This window comes from Magnolia sinica, chromosome 1, assembly GCF_029962835.1.
Source record: "Magnolia sinica isolate HGM2019 chromosome 1, MsV1, whole genome shotgun sequence".
Classification (NCBI taxonomy): Eukaryota; Viridiplantae; Streptophyta; class Magnoliopsida; order Magnoliales; family Magnoliaceae; genus Magnolia; species Magnolia sinica.
The window spans coordinates 3,333,115-3,348,947 of record NC_080573.1 but is presented as its reverse complement, the minus strand read 5'-3'; the positions used below and the strand labels follow the sequence as shown (position 1 = coordinate 3,348,947).

Sequence of the window (15,833 nt, the reverse complement as noted above, 5' to 3'; positions counted from 1 at the left end):
TGCCTGTATATGCTTTTGTGAATATCCTCACCGAGTACAGTCCGTGTATACTTGTCTATTTAGAGGAAAAGATCTATAATCTTCATGGTGCTAAATTGAAACCCTTTAAGACTTTTCATGGTATTAGAGTGGGAGATCCACATGACAAAAAAAAAAAACTTTCATCATCCACAGATATCTCATCAGTGACCATCCAAATTGTCGTCATGCTCTTTTCACTCAAAACTCCAGTAGTTAAAACATGCAAGTTGGAGATCGAATAAATGAAAAAGGGAAATCTATCTTAATTCTCAAGTTGGTTAGTCTACATTACACAGAGAGCTTGTCTTCTTCATCTAATCTCTGGCCACTACAGCTGCTCCGTTCGGAGGCTTACAAAGGAGAAAGTCATGCATCTGAATCTCTATGGTGCTACTGGATGGCCAGGATGATAAGAGCCACTGCTGTGATCAAGGCTGCCACCGAAAAGATCAATGCAGCAAATGCAGACACAGCGAGGCCAAGTCGCTCCCTTAGATCCTTGCGGTAGTAGCTTCCAAAGTATAGGATTGTAGCATAGTACCACATTGGCGGGAACACGAATCCTAGTAGGAATGCAAACCATCCTATGCCACAGCCAAAGCATGGAAGTGGTTTGTCGTATGTCCCACCTTGCAATTCATCAGCATCCCTTATCAGCTTCTCTTTCATCTGATTCCTTTCTTCCATCTGCAATTAGAGTCTATCTTGAAACTTGAGGTCCTCGAATCATCTCAAATGGGTCATCAACTCAAGGAGTTTCCAATGTGTATGTTGCTCAGCATATATGTACCTTAATCTAAGGACTTGTTTGGATGCAAGAAAATCTACATTTTAAGATAAAGGTGTTCATGATATTAAAAGGCTTCAATGGTTTGGATGTCTTCAACTTGTTGGAAAAGGGTTTTGGTCGGACAAAAGTTTCCATGAAAACTGAATACCTGGGCTTTGGTCCCAATAGCTGAAATGTTGTTCTTCATGGAAGAAGGAATCCACAAATGTTGCTCTCCGCACTATTTCCTTGCTGCACCCTATCCAAAACATATACAACCCATTAGGACAGAGCATGTTCACATTTTAGGACCCACTTAGTACATGGCCCAGATCTCATGCACGTGCCATGATGGCACATGTTCCACTCACCTATTCCATATATGCTCCTGCGGTATGCTTTTGGATTCTGAATCATGAGACTTCTACAGGTTGTCATCCAAACACACACAAAAAAATATATATATATAATAATAATAATAATAATAATAATAATAATAATAATAATAATCTTTATCTATGGAACTCTAAATTTTGACATCCAAACACAATTTGAACACCCATTCAACCTTTATGCGGGACTTAAAAAGATTCATGGACATGGACTTCACATTTCAGGCCCTCTCCCAGGCATCGAACAAACCGTAAACTGCCCGAATGGCAGATCCACTCTACATGGGCCATTGACCCAAAATCAAATTGATTAAGACATCGGAACCTCTGATTGTTGGCAGTCTCTCTTTGAACTATCTAAAGATTGCCACCAATCAGACAGGATCACGTGGTTTACTTTCAGGCTATGACCCTTCTACAGTGGGGGCCATCACTCCAGTTAAATGCAATTGTTGCATGCATGGGGGTGGAATTGGATCATCATGCTTGCCAATGGATTATTGTTTTTCTCTATCTACTCGAAATTGGAACTCATGGGTGACTTGATCTACCAAAAACTAATACAAAAGGTTTCTTTGAGAGGCAAATTCGAAAAGAAGATATAATAAGACTGTTAATTAGCATAGTTTAAAAACTTTAAAAAGCTCAACTCAACTCACCCAAGTTTACCTCGACTTGAGCAGATTTGAGCAAGATTCAGGAAAAACTCCATTTCATCACCACTTGGCCAAAACTCGAGAAGAGCTCAACTCAACTCGGTACAACTCAACATTATTTATATATTATATATTTTAAATATTAAATATTACTGAAGAAATTTAGGAAAAAATCCAAAATAAATAAATGATCAAGTTTTCAAGTTGACTTGAGTCTTATTTTAAAAGGTAATTAGATTAAGTGAAAGAAAACAAAAGCAAAAAACAGGGTCCACATCACATAACACTGAGTTCATGTTACTCATATTACAAATTTACAATAACAACAATTTTTTATTTTTAAAAAAATTTCAAATAATTGATATTATGTACTGAGAAAACGTGCAACTAGCTGTGTGGGGCCATGGTGGTTTGTGTATGGCATCCAACTTGCTCAGTAGGGTCATCCCGGCTGCCCAGCACGAAAATGAAATCCTCAAAAAATGGTTGGATCCATAGATCAGGTAGGTCACCACATGAATTTGGAGGTTTTTGGGCGGTGGTCCATTGTTTTCTATGGTGTGGCACACCTGATGGTTGGATCAGCCTGATTATTGGCGTGTCCCATTTATTTATTTATTTCAGTGGAGCGACCCTGCTGGACAGTTGGATGCAAAACAGTCATCAAAGGTGGGCCCAGGCAGTTAGTTGCACCTTATCTTCGTCTGCAACTGGTTGCAGGTGAGACGTTCTATAGCAAAACAACCAACATTATTTTGAAAATAATTTCTGATATTCCAACTATTGTATACTGAGCTTATTCTACATTTTTGCAGGTGGGCCCCACCTGGTAGGGCCCACTTCCACTCCGTCGATAATGTTCCTTTTGGTGTGACCCACCTGTGTTTTCGGTGGGGCCCACTTCCGGATTGCGTTGGGCCCCACCGAAAACACAGGTGGGTCACACCAAAAGGAACAGCTGGATTGGGGACGCCCAGCATTAAATCCTTCCGGATTGCGTGTTGGGCCCCACTGTAACATAGGGCCCAAAATCCACTCAGTAAGGTGCGTCCCCCCAATCCCAAAAATCAGGACGATCCACAAAACAGGTAGGTCACACCACAGGGAAAAGTTGGGATGGGGAAGCCCACCATTAAAACCTTCCAGATTGTGTGTAAGCTCCACCGTGTCTTTCAGAAGATGTGCCGCACCACGATGAACGGACAGCCCAAAATCAAGCCATTCCAAAACTCAGGTGGGCCACAACAGGTGATTTTAGTGTCTTCAGACACGATTTTTACATGGCGTGGCCCACTTGAGGTTTGGGTCCTCCTTATTTTTGGGCTCGGAGGAGAACAGGAGGGGGCCCACATGATGGACGGAGAGGATATCATGAACACACTACAGTGGGGTTCACACAGAATTGTAGAGGAACCAGCCTCATAGAGAGACCGTCTCAGGTTATGGGTGTAGGAGTCTCACCTCCATTCCTGTTAGCCCGACGGTTCGGCAGGTGCACGGACGGTAGCTTCGCTGATATAGGCCGACGAACCCCAGCGTGTGAAACGCGACGGACCCCACGGCTCCTCCCCGTTCGAGTTGGCGAAGGCCGAAGGGAACGGTCTGGATGACAGGGAAAAGTGGGAGAACAGAGAGAAATAGACGGTTGAGAGAGGAGGAGTGGCGTTTGATGACGGGAACTGAGAAAGAAATGCAAGAACTGTCCCTGAGAGGGAGAGAGGGGGGACTTTAAATCCACATGCCTCGTTCGCCCTCCCGATTTGGTTTTGAATGCATCGCGACTGAGAATTTACAGCATCCGTCGCCCATTGGGGCCTACATGTAGAGATCGACCCATGATCCGAACCGTCAATCTTTTGATGTTCTACAATCATATAACATGGTGATGAATGTTATCGCCCGTTCTGTGTAATTTTTATACAGTAGCCTTTATGGAGTACGATGCAGAAATTACATGGTTCAGATATTCATATAATCCCACCATGTTGCCCCACCCTGGTTTTCCTGAACGGTCCTAAAATCATCTTGGTTGAACAATCTTAGCCACTGATTCCTGGCCACCTGTTTGTGGAAACAAACCCATCGGTTTTTTTCATTTTTAACCGTCCAGTAAATTTCCTCCAATCCAGTTGTAAGATTATCAAACAATTGTCATTTTTGGTTCATAATACATCTAAACTGGGACCCACAATCTGAACAGTTTAATTTAAATTTCTTAAATGCTACATATGCAATTTGTAATTGTCTGCGCATCCTCCACCGTACTCTGACAAAGCTTTATCAATATCTATCCCTTCGTTTTTATTTACTTCGAATCGTTTTTATTTAGTGCGAATCTTCCCCCAACAATCGCGTCCGTGTCTATTTTCAGGACGCGGATTGCGTCCTACACCTGTCCGTCTCAAGCCCCGAACGGGCAGTTCTGTGGGCGGGCCCACCGTGATGGATCTCTTTATCCAAGCCGTCCATCCTTTTTTCATATCATTTTAAGATACGAGTAGAAAAAATGAGGAAGATCCAACGCTCAAATGAATCACACCAGAGATGACTCTTGCATTTAATGCAACCGGCATTTCCATCTTAAAGCATTTAATGCAACCAAGCTTATTATTTGGTGTGGTCCACTTGATTGTTAGATCTGCATCAATTTTTTTTAACATACCTTAAAATGATCTAAGAAAAGGGATGTACGGATTGGATAAATAGATACATAACGGTGGGCCCGCCCACAGAGCTGCCCGTTCGGGGCTAGAGACGGCCGGGGGTAGGACGCAATCCGCGTCCTTTCAATGGGAGCAAATTAGGTGCGGCCCCGGCGACAACAAAAGACGGTGCGGCCCTTAACATGGGGCCCACCTTGATGTATAAATTTTGTATCCACACTGTCCATCTGCTTTAGAAATCATTTTAGGGTATGGGACCAAAAATGAATCAGATTTAAATCACAGGTGGACCATACTATAAGAAATATTGGTAACTGACCATTAAAAACTTCCTAGGGCCAAAAGTAATGCTCATTTTACATCCAACCTGTTGATAGTGTCACAAAAATCTGGATGAAGGAAAAAAAATATCATCTTGATCAAAAAGTTTTGTGGCTAACGAGAACTTTTTAATAGTCAGTCACCACTGTTTCCAACGCTATGGTCCATCTGAGATTTGATCTGCTTCATTTTTTCGCTCATGCCTAAAATGATCTTTCAAAACGGATGGACGGCATGGATATATAATACATATATGATGGTGGCCCCATGGTAAGGGCCGTACCATCTCGGGTGAGGCCGGGGCCGCACCTAATCCACACCCACTTACAATCGGACGTGGATTTCCTGCAAGTTCCTGCGCTGGGAAATTAGGTGGGGTCACTGTGATGTTTGTGAGAAATCCTATCCGTCCATCCGTTTTGTAAGTTCATTTTAGGACAATTTACCAAAAATGAACCGTATCCAAAGCTCAAGTGAGCCAAAAACGTGATAATTAAATGTCCACAGTTGAAATATTTGTGGGCCACATAAGTCTTGATTCATGCTAATATTTTTGTTTCCAGTTCATCCCAATAGGAATGACTTTATTAACGGTATGGATGGCATCTGAATATCACTGTTGAACCCAGGAAGGTTTCAATGGTAGTAAGTTCCCTAACAACATTTTCCTTTAGTACGGATCACTCAAGCTTTGGATACGGTTCATTTTTGACAACATGTTCTAAAATGAACTCACAAAACGGATGGACGGGGAGGATTTCTCAAAAACATCACAGTGGGCCCCACCTAAGTTCCCAGGCAGGAACTTCCTGCGAAAGGCTTTCGCAGGAAATCCGCGCCCCTTACAATCGCATGGCGTGGATCACACACCATACAGCCAACTGTGCATCTCAACTAAACTGTGGCAAAACATAAATGGGACACGTGCCATACGTGCATGCCTATCCAGACCGTCCAACTCATTGACCATCATGGTTGGATCATATCCTGAAATTCATAGTTTGGGTGATTGTAACCGTCCGCGATAATAGCATCCGGAAGACCGATTGCCAGCCTTTTAGCTGCTATCCCACGAGATCGCCTGTCCACACTATAGTACACGGTTTGAACGGCCTGGACAAAAATATAAATATGCCCTGTGTGCTGGTGATGAGTTGCTACAACTTCAGTGAGTTCTTAGAATGGAATGCATTATGGACACTCACCGCAACATGGTACTCGCACATTTCTGTATATTCTCTTATCTTTTGTGTCGTGTAAGGCCAGCAATGACCACCTTAAACGGTAATGTCGTCTTGATATTAGAAAGACGTAAGAAAACGGTTGTCATTGAATGGATCAGGATCTTTTGTTTGTCACATGCAGAAAAATATATGTTATTACAATTTAAGTGGACCACATCATCACACTCTGCATTTAATAAATACAATAGTGTTGACAATGTAACGGATGACATTGATCGATGACATTGACCGATAATGATGCAGGAGGTAAGAATTTCTTACTTGTAAGCAAGCAAAGGATATAGAATCCGACTCGATCTGGCAAATCTGATCCGATCCAGTGGATCAAACCAGATTCGAACCGAAGGCCTGAATTGATGTGAATCGAGTGGGACCATTTAGATCTGATCGAGTTCGGATCGTGGTCAATCCGAACTAATCCAATTTGAAATCTAAACGAACTTTAACCCCTCTTTCTCTACCCGAAGGAGGCGTCGCACCCACCCATCTCTCCTCCTTTCTCTCCCTCTTTCTCCCAATTTCACTCCTCTCATTCCTTCTCTCCTTCTTTCTCTCTCTGGTTTCTCACATCTCATTCTTTCTTTCCCTCTCTCCCTAGACTTAACTCGATATGACTCAATTCAGTTTCCCAAACTGAATCGGACTCAGTTCGGGTCAAGCCAGCAATGATTCGGATCGGATTGAGTTAGCCTTGCTGGACTCGGTCCCAAATCGGATCGAGTTCGGGTGAGGTTCTTGAAAAATTGGATCAAGTTGAGTTGAACCCAATCCAGTCCGGCTCAACTTGATGCCCACCTCTAAACGTGATTCAGTACCTACTTGACTAATGTCACAAATAGTCACACACAACTAGCCTTATCAAATCTAACACATCTGCCTATAATTGTGCAGCTTTACCAGATCACCTTCTGAATCATGGTATTTATTTATTTATTTTAAGCTACCATTGGATGATTATGATTATTTATTACTGGCCCATTCCACACCACATGGCCAAATCATAGTTTAAAAACATGAAAACCGAGGTTGAGTTGACTCAGAAACTCATACGAGCTTTCCTAAGTGTGTGGCCAACCACTGGGCCGACATGCTTGAACCGTCCAGATTCTTGATAGAGCCATCCACACTCTTGATACTACCATAAATTGACCATTGTCAATAAAATAACGCTTTAGTTATGATCCTACCTTTGATGTCTAGAGTTTAGAGTTAAATGCAAGTCATTGAAAAATTATTTTTCATTACTCTATATTCATCTAAAGATATTGATAGTCTTAATCATCCATCAGTGACACATCTGATCATTGGAACACACAGCATGTGAGCTCCAATGGGACATGACTGTATAGTATCAAGTCAACAACATGGATAGTTCTGATCATCAGATCACTCAGCATGTGGATTTCAGTAGGTTGGACTCGGGAAAAATGAACTCACTGAGTTGGGGCTGAATCGGTCCTACTCCCCCAAGTGAAGGAGAGTGGTAGAGGTGGGTATTCATGGCATCGAACGGCCGGATCAGATAGAAATGATTCTGAGTTGACTTGGACAAGTTGCATTAGACTTGCTGGAGTTTTAAAGCTATGTCAATAGAGCGGGGCAAAATCCAACCCGATCTAGTAGATCCGACTCGATCCGAAGGCTTAGATTGGTGAGGATCGAGTAGGACCACTCAAATTCGATTGTACATCGGATCGAGTTTAGATCGTGGTTAATCCGGACCGATCCGATCCGATATCCGAACGAACCCTTACCCATTTTTCTCTACCCAAAAGAGGCAAAGATTTGGATCGAATCGAGTCAGCCCTACTGGACTCAGTCCTGGATTGGATCAAGTTCAGGTCAGGTTTTTGAAAAATCGGATCCAATCCAGTCTGACTCAACTCGATGCCCACCTCTACATGTCACACAACCTCTTTTTTTTCTCCTTTCCTTTTCTTTTTTGTGCCTCGTGTTTGCAAGCCACGGTTGGAGAGTTTGGATTTCCCTGTGGCCCACCTATGATGGGACCCACTAGATCGATCCAGGTAGTCGGTATAGGTGCATCTCCAGGCACCAATGAAAGATGACTGATTGTAGAGGGCAGATCTTTCATTGGGCGGTATGCAGTATAATAATACACAGACCTAAGATTCCAAACATGTAATCACGTGTGGTGGAATATAAAATGAGTTCTTGCCTCTGTCGCCACTCGGGATACAGCGTGTCGCCAGACACTGGGCCCACATACTGAGATGGTCCAATGATTTGAACTATCCATGTTTCGCAGCACTACTCTACATAAGCTATCATCCTATTATTACCCTGCTGCGATGATCCTAGCCTTTGATTTTTTAGGGTTGAATGAGGGCCATTAAAATATTTTTTCACTGTTTTAAATTCGACTATAGTCGGCAATGTTCACAATCATCTGTTCCGCGTAAGTTTCTTATGGTCATACAGTCATCAACATGGACGGTTCCAGTCATGGGACCACTCAGCATCTGGGCCCCACTGGGTAAGTCACACGCTGGATCCTCTAATATATCACAGTGGCCCACTGTGATGTATGTGTTTATCCACACGGTCCATCCATTTTGACGTATCATTTCAGGACATGAACCTAAAATGGAGGCAGATCGAAGGCTCGAGTGGACCACACCACAAGAAGCAGTGGTGACAATGACTTCAACCGTTAAAACCTTCCTATGGCCCACCGTGATGTTTGTTTTCCATCCAACCTGTTCAGAAGGCCATATATATATGGATAAAGGGAAACTATAAATATCAGCCTGATCCAAGACTTTTGTGGCCCAAGATGTTTTCAATGGTAGGAGTTCAATCTCCACTGTTTCCAGTGGTGTGGTCATCTTGAAAATTAGATCAGCCTTATTTTCGAGATCATCACCTAAATTGATTTTTCAAAATGGATGGACGGCATGGATGAAATACATACATCACGGTGGCCCCACAGATCCTCTAACAGGATTGCCCCTCTCAAGCTAAGTCCTGTTGGGCGTGGTACCCAATCCGCGTGTCCCATGAGAAGGTCCATGTCCCTTACCTAAAATCCAGCTCCTCCATTTATCAGGTGGTCCACACGTGAAAATACCTGCCTTGTTTTTTAAAAAATAAAATAAAATAAGGGTTACTATCTAAATCCAGACTGCATGTGTACCTACTAGCCTAACTTTTTAGGACATGAACAGATCCCTGATGAATGCCCCGGGCCACTTCAACACACGTGTGACACATGGAGCCACACGTGTCCTCGTATAAAGATGATAAATTAGAATGGAAATATTTTGAATTGGTGGAAATTATCACAAAGTAACAGAGGAAAGATAATCAATTCCATCACATCTGATGGTTCCCTCAGATTTTTCAGAAAAAGGGTCATTTCCTTTAACACAATTAGTTTTAAGATGTGACGTAGTTTTCTTTTTTATTTATACCAATCCAAACAGGCAATGTAGATTGTCAATCAATTTTATTTTCCACCATTCCTATAAAGCCACCTATTGTATTGATGGGACCATCCAATCTACATGTCTTTAAATGTTTGACATCCACATTAAGGCCCACTAGATGGAAGGCCCATATTAATACATTGACCTACCAGATGTATGGTTAAGATACCACAAGCCCTTGTCCAGATCCAATTGAAAGATTTGTACATTCAGCTTAATGTACAACATGAATTTAACAGTGTTTAAATGCATCTAAGTAGATGAGGTCAAATGCATGTTGAATTGAAGCATTAGGACATTTTGTTCATTAAGGTTAGCATGCAAAGATTTGTATTGGAGAGGGGCTCGTTTAGGATTGTTTGGTGAGTATGGTTTTTGGAGTGCCACCTCATCCGTCATAAAGACCAACATGGACTGCCCAGATCATACGACAGCACGACTACATGGCCCTTCTCCGTTGATTGCCTGCGAGCAGACCTGCAAGCACAAAATATCCTCATTCGATTGCTACTGTGTAGCTCATCTAGAAATATACAAGGAAGAGCAAGAAAAAAAAATAAAAAAAAATCAGAATGAGAAATTAAATGGTTCACAAGCTGTGGTCCATACACTGTAGGGCCCACTGCATGGGACAGAAATCACCACCACTTCCTCCAAAGGCCACTGGAGAAAGGGGCCTACTATATTCAAGTTATGAAGTCCTTACATAACATTTCCCAAATGCCACTGAATTATGAGGGATCATGCAACGCTCAGGTAATTAGGCCAGTAATTGCAGTACAAGCTTTTAATTTACACAAGTGGGGAAAGGTGGGGCCCATGGTCACAGGCCTCTTTGTGGATGGTCCATGTGCCAAAGAAAATCCCCCAAATTGGAAGAATCATAACCCTTCAATAACCTGCCTTACTCAACCTAGAATAAGGCCACATATTATAGAGGCATTATACAATGCTTGAGCCAGAAATATTTTACTGATCCAAAACTTCAAAATGATGGGATTTGCCATGGATGAGCCATGCACCACAAATCCCCCAGATTGAAGATCCTACCTGTAGAGTATTAGGCAATGAGTTTTCTCCATTAACCCTTTCTTTGTTGTCATTCAAAGGCTTAGGATGCTTCATATGGCAGATTCTTGGTACATGGAACATTCACAGTGGGACCCATAAATGAACAGTTCAGATCACATACCAATGGGGCCCACACTTGTATAAACTGAAAACACAAACAATAGTGTTCAATTTCTCATCCAGAGCATTGTATGATACCTCAATATCATGAAGGTAGGATCTTCCAATTTGGGGGGTTTTCAATTTGCAGGTCATCAATGGTGGGGCCCATCATATCAATACTTTGGATCATTAAAATATGCTCCACTTGTACCAGGTCCAAACCAACCCATCCTGGCCCATCAACTGCCCTATCGAGGAAGGGGAGTCGTATGATGCTCAGACAGCATGTAAGGCATGATACACAGGAGCTCAGAAGCTGCACAAATGGCATAAATTAACTAAACTAAACCAACTAGATTTTGGAAACCACTGGTTAAATCAGTCCCAAAATCAGATGGGTTGAACAATCCCAAACTCTAATTCCTGGACACTAGTTTGTTAAAATAAGAACATTTTAATATTTTTCATTTTTAACAGTCCAATAAATGCCCACCAATCCAATTGTCAGATAATCAACAAAATTTAATGCTTGGCTCATGATACATCTAAACTGGTGCTGATAATTTGGACAGCTTAATTTGAATGACTTCTATGCAACATAAAGCAATTTCCAAAACAATTTCTAAGTGCCTGTGGATCATCTATCACACTCTGTCAGAGTATCAAAGATCTTCTAATTGAATAGCATCTCATAATCATTTTTGCATTAAAAATAAAGAGCTCTACATTAACTTCCAAACAATAGCTTTAAGGCCAGATAGTGTAACTCTAGGATTAGCATACAAGATACAGATCAAGGCCTAATCTAATCTATGTAAAATGGAACAGAGTAATTCCAGAGAACCCATTTCCGAATCCTCTCAAGCTTCGAGACCAAATTCCAGAAACAGAAGCATAGCCATCAAGCCTTCATGTTTCCCTCCCTGGGCACAATTTTGAATTTTCCAGTCTGTTGTTGCTGCAAAATAGAGAATTAACAAAGGCTTTAGAAATAGAAGCTCACTGAGGAATTTTGAAACATAAGTTGGTAATTTCTAAGTAGCTATTGAGGATGACCAAGGGCCTTTTTGGGTGACACATAAAAATGGGTTCATCTCATTTTAGTTAATCATAATCAAGATTATTTTTAATCCTTTTCAAAAAGAAGTATGATCTCTAATACACTATTAAGATTAAATGAGATAAACTCATTTTTGGGTGGCACCCAAACAGGAGCTAAAAGCTCTTCTTCTTCTTCTTTTCCAGCATCATAGATGCTTTCTGCTTCTAGCACTCAGTGATTCAGACCATCCATCCAACAGTGCCCACCATGGATGTACCATTGCCTAAGATTCTTCCTGATCAAGGATCCTAATAACCCCATCAAGCAACTTCAATCTATTGAATTCTACATAGTTGCCTCTCTTGTATTAACTTCTAAGAATTTGGTAGCAAGAGTCAAGATATCAGGCAGTGGCCCATTCATGATGGGCCCACCCACCAACTGTACAATCAAGATAGGCAAGGCAAACACATGAGGAAAAAAAAAAAGAACTATGAGTTAGTAGAAAAGCGAATCAAATAAACCTTCTTCCAGAGCTGCGTGTGAATCTCGCAAAATCCAGCAATGATTGCTCCAGTCCTCCCTTCTCTGTACTCAATACAGAGCTCCTCATTCAATCCACATGAAACATGGAATGCAGAAGAACACTTGGGCTCAGAGCATTCAATCACACATCCGCGCTTCGAGTCGCAGATATAACAAACTCCTTCCCATCTTCTTGTAGGGACGCACGAGCAATCGATGCCCTCCCGCCCTTCCGAATCCCTGAAGAATACTTCAGGCACTAGAAGTGCACACATGATGTGGGCCCACCGACCATCCACCGTTAGTTTCGTCGCCCCTCCCTTCAGCAGGCAGAGGCAACAATCAAGATCATCGTCCTCTCCCTTAGCCCCACCTTTCAAAAACTCACACCGTGAACAAAACCAGTCTCCTTCGGGGACGGCCTGGATGAGCGGATTTCCATAACAGGAGGCATGGACCATTAGATCACAGCCGTCACAGAAGACAATGGGGTCTTTAGGATCACCATCCGTGCTATGGCAGACGCTGCAAATGATTCCATCTTCTTCATCAGCTTCCTCTTCGAAATAGGTATCCTTTGTAACTTCGTATTCTTCTCCATTTATTGATTTTCCATTGAAATCGCCATCCAACGCGTTGAGATTGGGGCCACCTTTGATGGGTTTCTTCTCTGGAAATGGCGGGTCTTCTTCGATGGTATCCAAAGGGGGGAAGTCGGGTTGGAGAGCCCAGACACGCTTCTTGGCGGGAAGGCAGTAGGCAGTCGGGGGACCACGAGACTCGATCCGTTTCTTGGCGGGAAGGAAGGAGGTGGCGGCGGCGGCGGAGGTGGTCTGTTGGAGGAGTTTGAATCTCTTGAGAGGAGGAAGGCCATGGTTGGTGTTTTCCATGATGAGAGAGAAAGAGAGAGAGAGAGAGAGAGAGAGGGTTTGAAAGATATGAGGAGAAAAGCCGGGATAGAGAAAGGGATTTCAGTTCTGGCGGGGGAGGGGGAAAGAAAATGCCGGAAATATTACAGGGGTCTTCGTTTCAATTTGAATTTGGCGGGATGAATTTCTGGCAGAATTTTACCGGGAAAATCAGCCGAGAAATACAATGGTCTCATTGGAGCCGTACAGATTGGACGAGAATTCCTACTACGCCTGCGGTAAAGAGCCCGGGCAAGAAGTGACTGGCATTGCGTGCTGTGTAAATTCTGTGGGGCCCACAGTAATGTATGTTCCTATCTAGGCCGTCCATCCTTTTTATAAACTCATTTTAGTGAATAATTCTAAAATCGAAGCATATCCAAATTTCAAGTCGACCACACCATAGGAAACCGTGGGAATAATGATGTTCACCGTTGAAACCTTCCTATGGCTCAAAGTGATGTTTATTTATAATCTGACATGTTCATAAGCTCACACAATCATGGATGAAGGGGAAAAAAACAAATATTAGCTTGATTCAAAACTTATGTAGCCCTTGAGAAGTTTTCAGCGGTAGGCATTCAATTCCCACTGTTTCGAGTGAGGTGGTCCGCTTAAATTTTGTACATGCTTCAATTTTGGGTTCATACCCTAAAATGAACTGATAAAAAGGATAGACGGAATAGATAAGACATATAAAAATGATCCATGGAGACCACTGTGATGTACCGGTGACATCCAGTCCGTCCGTCGCAGGATGTAAGTCCAAATATGACACAGCCATAAAACTCATTTTAAGTTTGCCGCACCACGGAAAAGGTAAAACAGCGGGGAATCGGATCAGAAACTACTATTAAACCTTCTTACGGCCTTACCGTGATTTTTATATTCAATCCAAACCATTCAGAAGGCGAGTCCCACAGGGACGAAGGGGAACAACGAACGTGAATTGCCTGTGCCCCCTGGCCACACAGGACGTTCCTGCAGTCGGGAGCTATTTGGGGTCGAGAGAGATGCCCGTGACAAATCCACTCCGTCCATCAGTTTCTCAAGATAACAATGGTACAGAAATCCAAAATTTAGGCAGATCCAAAACTCAGGTTGACCACACCACACGAAAGAGTGGTGAGGAAACTTTGTGGGGCCCACAGTGATCTACTAGTAATGTACCATGCTGCCGTAGATTCAATTAACGAAACAAATGTGTAGCTGAAACTTTCTTACGTGTCAAACTATTTCAAAGATCGTGGCCCACCTGCTGAGCAGGTCAGATTTATTTTTGTCCACTGTATCTACAAGGTAAGACTTGCCTGATGGACTGCTTGGATATTACAGCTGTCAGTCCCCTAGCAGCTGTGATGGCAGGTACGTGATCTGCCTTGCACAGGCGTGTGTTTCCGAAGCTCTCTTTTTCTCTTTTGTCCTGCAAGGTTAGATCTAGAGCTGCAACTTGCCAACTGAGATCGGGTTGGGTTTGGGTTGAAAAAATGCAACCGGTTTGAATTTGGGTTGGGTTTGGATGGAGCAAATTCAGGTCTGTTGAGGTCAGGCTGTGAAAAATCATATATATTTGGGTCATTTTAAGTCGGTTCAGTTGGATTGGTTTGCATAGAGAAGACTTGAGGTTGGGTTTGGGCACCTTAGGTTGGAATTCGGGTCAGGTTGGATCCTTTTGGGATCGGTGGGCTTGAGTTAACCTTCAACCTGACTTACCCGACTTGACCCAACCCGCCCTAATTGGACTCCTAATTAGATCTTTTCATTTGGCCAGAATCCTCTACTGGGGCTGCAACTGGTCAACCCTATCCTCACCTAATCCGAGTTCAAGTTAGGTTGGTTGGGCGAACAGGACAAAGTCACGGACCATCCGTGCAGCCATGATCGAAAGCAACCAAGCTATATAAAAAAAAAAGTTTGATCCAATAAATTATATACAACATGGTTTTCATAACTATGTGAGCGTTTATCAGATTCTGCATGTAATATGTGTTGATGTTCAAATTCAGTTGATCCTGTTTCACCTCCAGGGAACTGCTGGGTACCTGTAAATTAATGGAGAACTAAGAAATACTAGGGGTGCCAATTGTGGTATAGGACCCTCCAATGCCTACGTCGGGGGTGCGGACTCATTACAAGCGTAATAGAATCGAGATAGTTGTGTGTGCATTCTCTTTGAAGAGGGTGATGAATTTACAAGTGATCTTAGGCAACTTCCATATTCAAGTAGATTTATAAGATACACTGGAGGGGCTCGTATTAGAATCGAAATTTATTCTTAAGTATTTTTTTGAGTATGCCTCAATTGACATAATATTCAGCTAAGATATCTCTGAATAGTTTTGCCTATATACAATGCGAGATTTTCTTTAAATGTTTCCGTTCCGAGCCTGAGATTAGTATTCGAGGTCGAGGTCAGTATTTGACTTTCAGGTCGTCGTTTGAAGTCAAAGTTGAAGTTGGTGCTCGTATGCAAGGCCTACATGTCCGTTGATGAGTCTTGTTTCCAAACCAGTTTAACTGTTTCAGCTCGGTCAATGAGTCATCTTGCTCGCTCATCTTCTCTAGTCTTTTGGTAGTTCCAAGTGTCTGCTCTAATTTCTCTTTTGTCACGTGTCCCATGCCTATGGTCATCTCAATTTTACCCATAACAATACGTAGTTTAAAAGTTAT

General features: G+C 42.5%; 2 protein-coding genes and 1 long non-coding RNA gene across 4 annotated transcripts; 1 reads left to right on the top strand and 2 right to left on the bottom strand.

The window, feature by feature from the left end:
* Nucleotides 1–186: 186 nt before the first annotated feature.
* Nucleotides 187–3,745, bottom strand: LOC131236857 (large ribosomal subunit protein eL20z-like). Of its 2 annotated transcripts, none has more exons than XM_058234352.1 (3): nucleotides 3,300–3,562; nucleotides 960–1,049; nucleotides 187–708 (listed from the first exon to the last, which is right to left on the bottom strand). In XM_058234352.1, exons 2-3 carry the CDS (start codon nucleotides 996–998, stop codon nucleotides 412–414), a joined length of 336 nt encoding a protein of 111 aa, XP_058090335.1. In that variant the 5' UTR covers nucleotides 999–1,049; nucleotides 3,300–3,562; the 3' UTR covers nucleotides 187–411. The 2 variants fall into 2 exon arrangements, 1 of the variants encoding a protein (XP_058090335.1); XR_009166901.1 differs by adding an exon at nucleotides 1,162–1,214 and having other exon boundaries at nucleotides 576–1,049; nucleotides 3,300–3,745.
* On the top strand, nucleotides 2,567–3,788 carry LOC131236864 (uncharacterized). The gene is made up of 2 exons (XR_009166902.1): nucleotides 2,567–2,987; nucleotides 3,018–3,788. It is a non-coding gene; the product is annotated as an uncharacterized LOC131236864 (long non-coding RNA).
* Nucleotides 3,789–11,365: 7,577 nt separating this feature from the next.
* LOC131236836 (uncharacterized) lies at nucleotides 11,366–13,205 on the bottom strand. The gene is made up of 2 exons (XM_058234312.1): nucleotides 12,255–13,205; nucleotides 11,366–11,646 (listed from the first exon to the last, which is right to left on the bottom strand). Exons 1-2 carry the CDS (start codon nucleotides 13,143–13,145, stop codon nucleotides 11,590–11,592), a joined length of 948 nt encoding a protein of 315 aa, XP_058090295.1. The 5' UTR covers nucleotides 13,146–13,205; the 3' UTR covers nucleotides 11,366–11,589.
* Nucleotides 13,206–15,833: the final 2,628 nt, after the last annotated feature.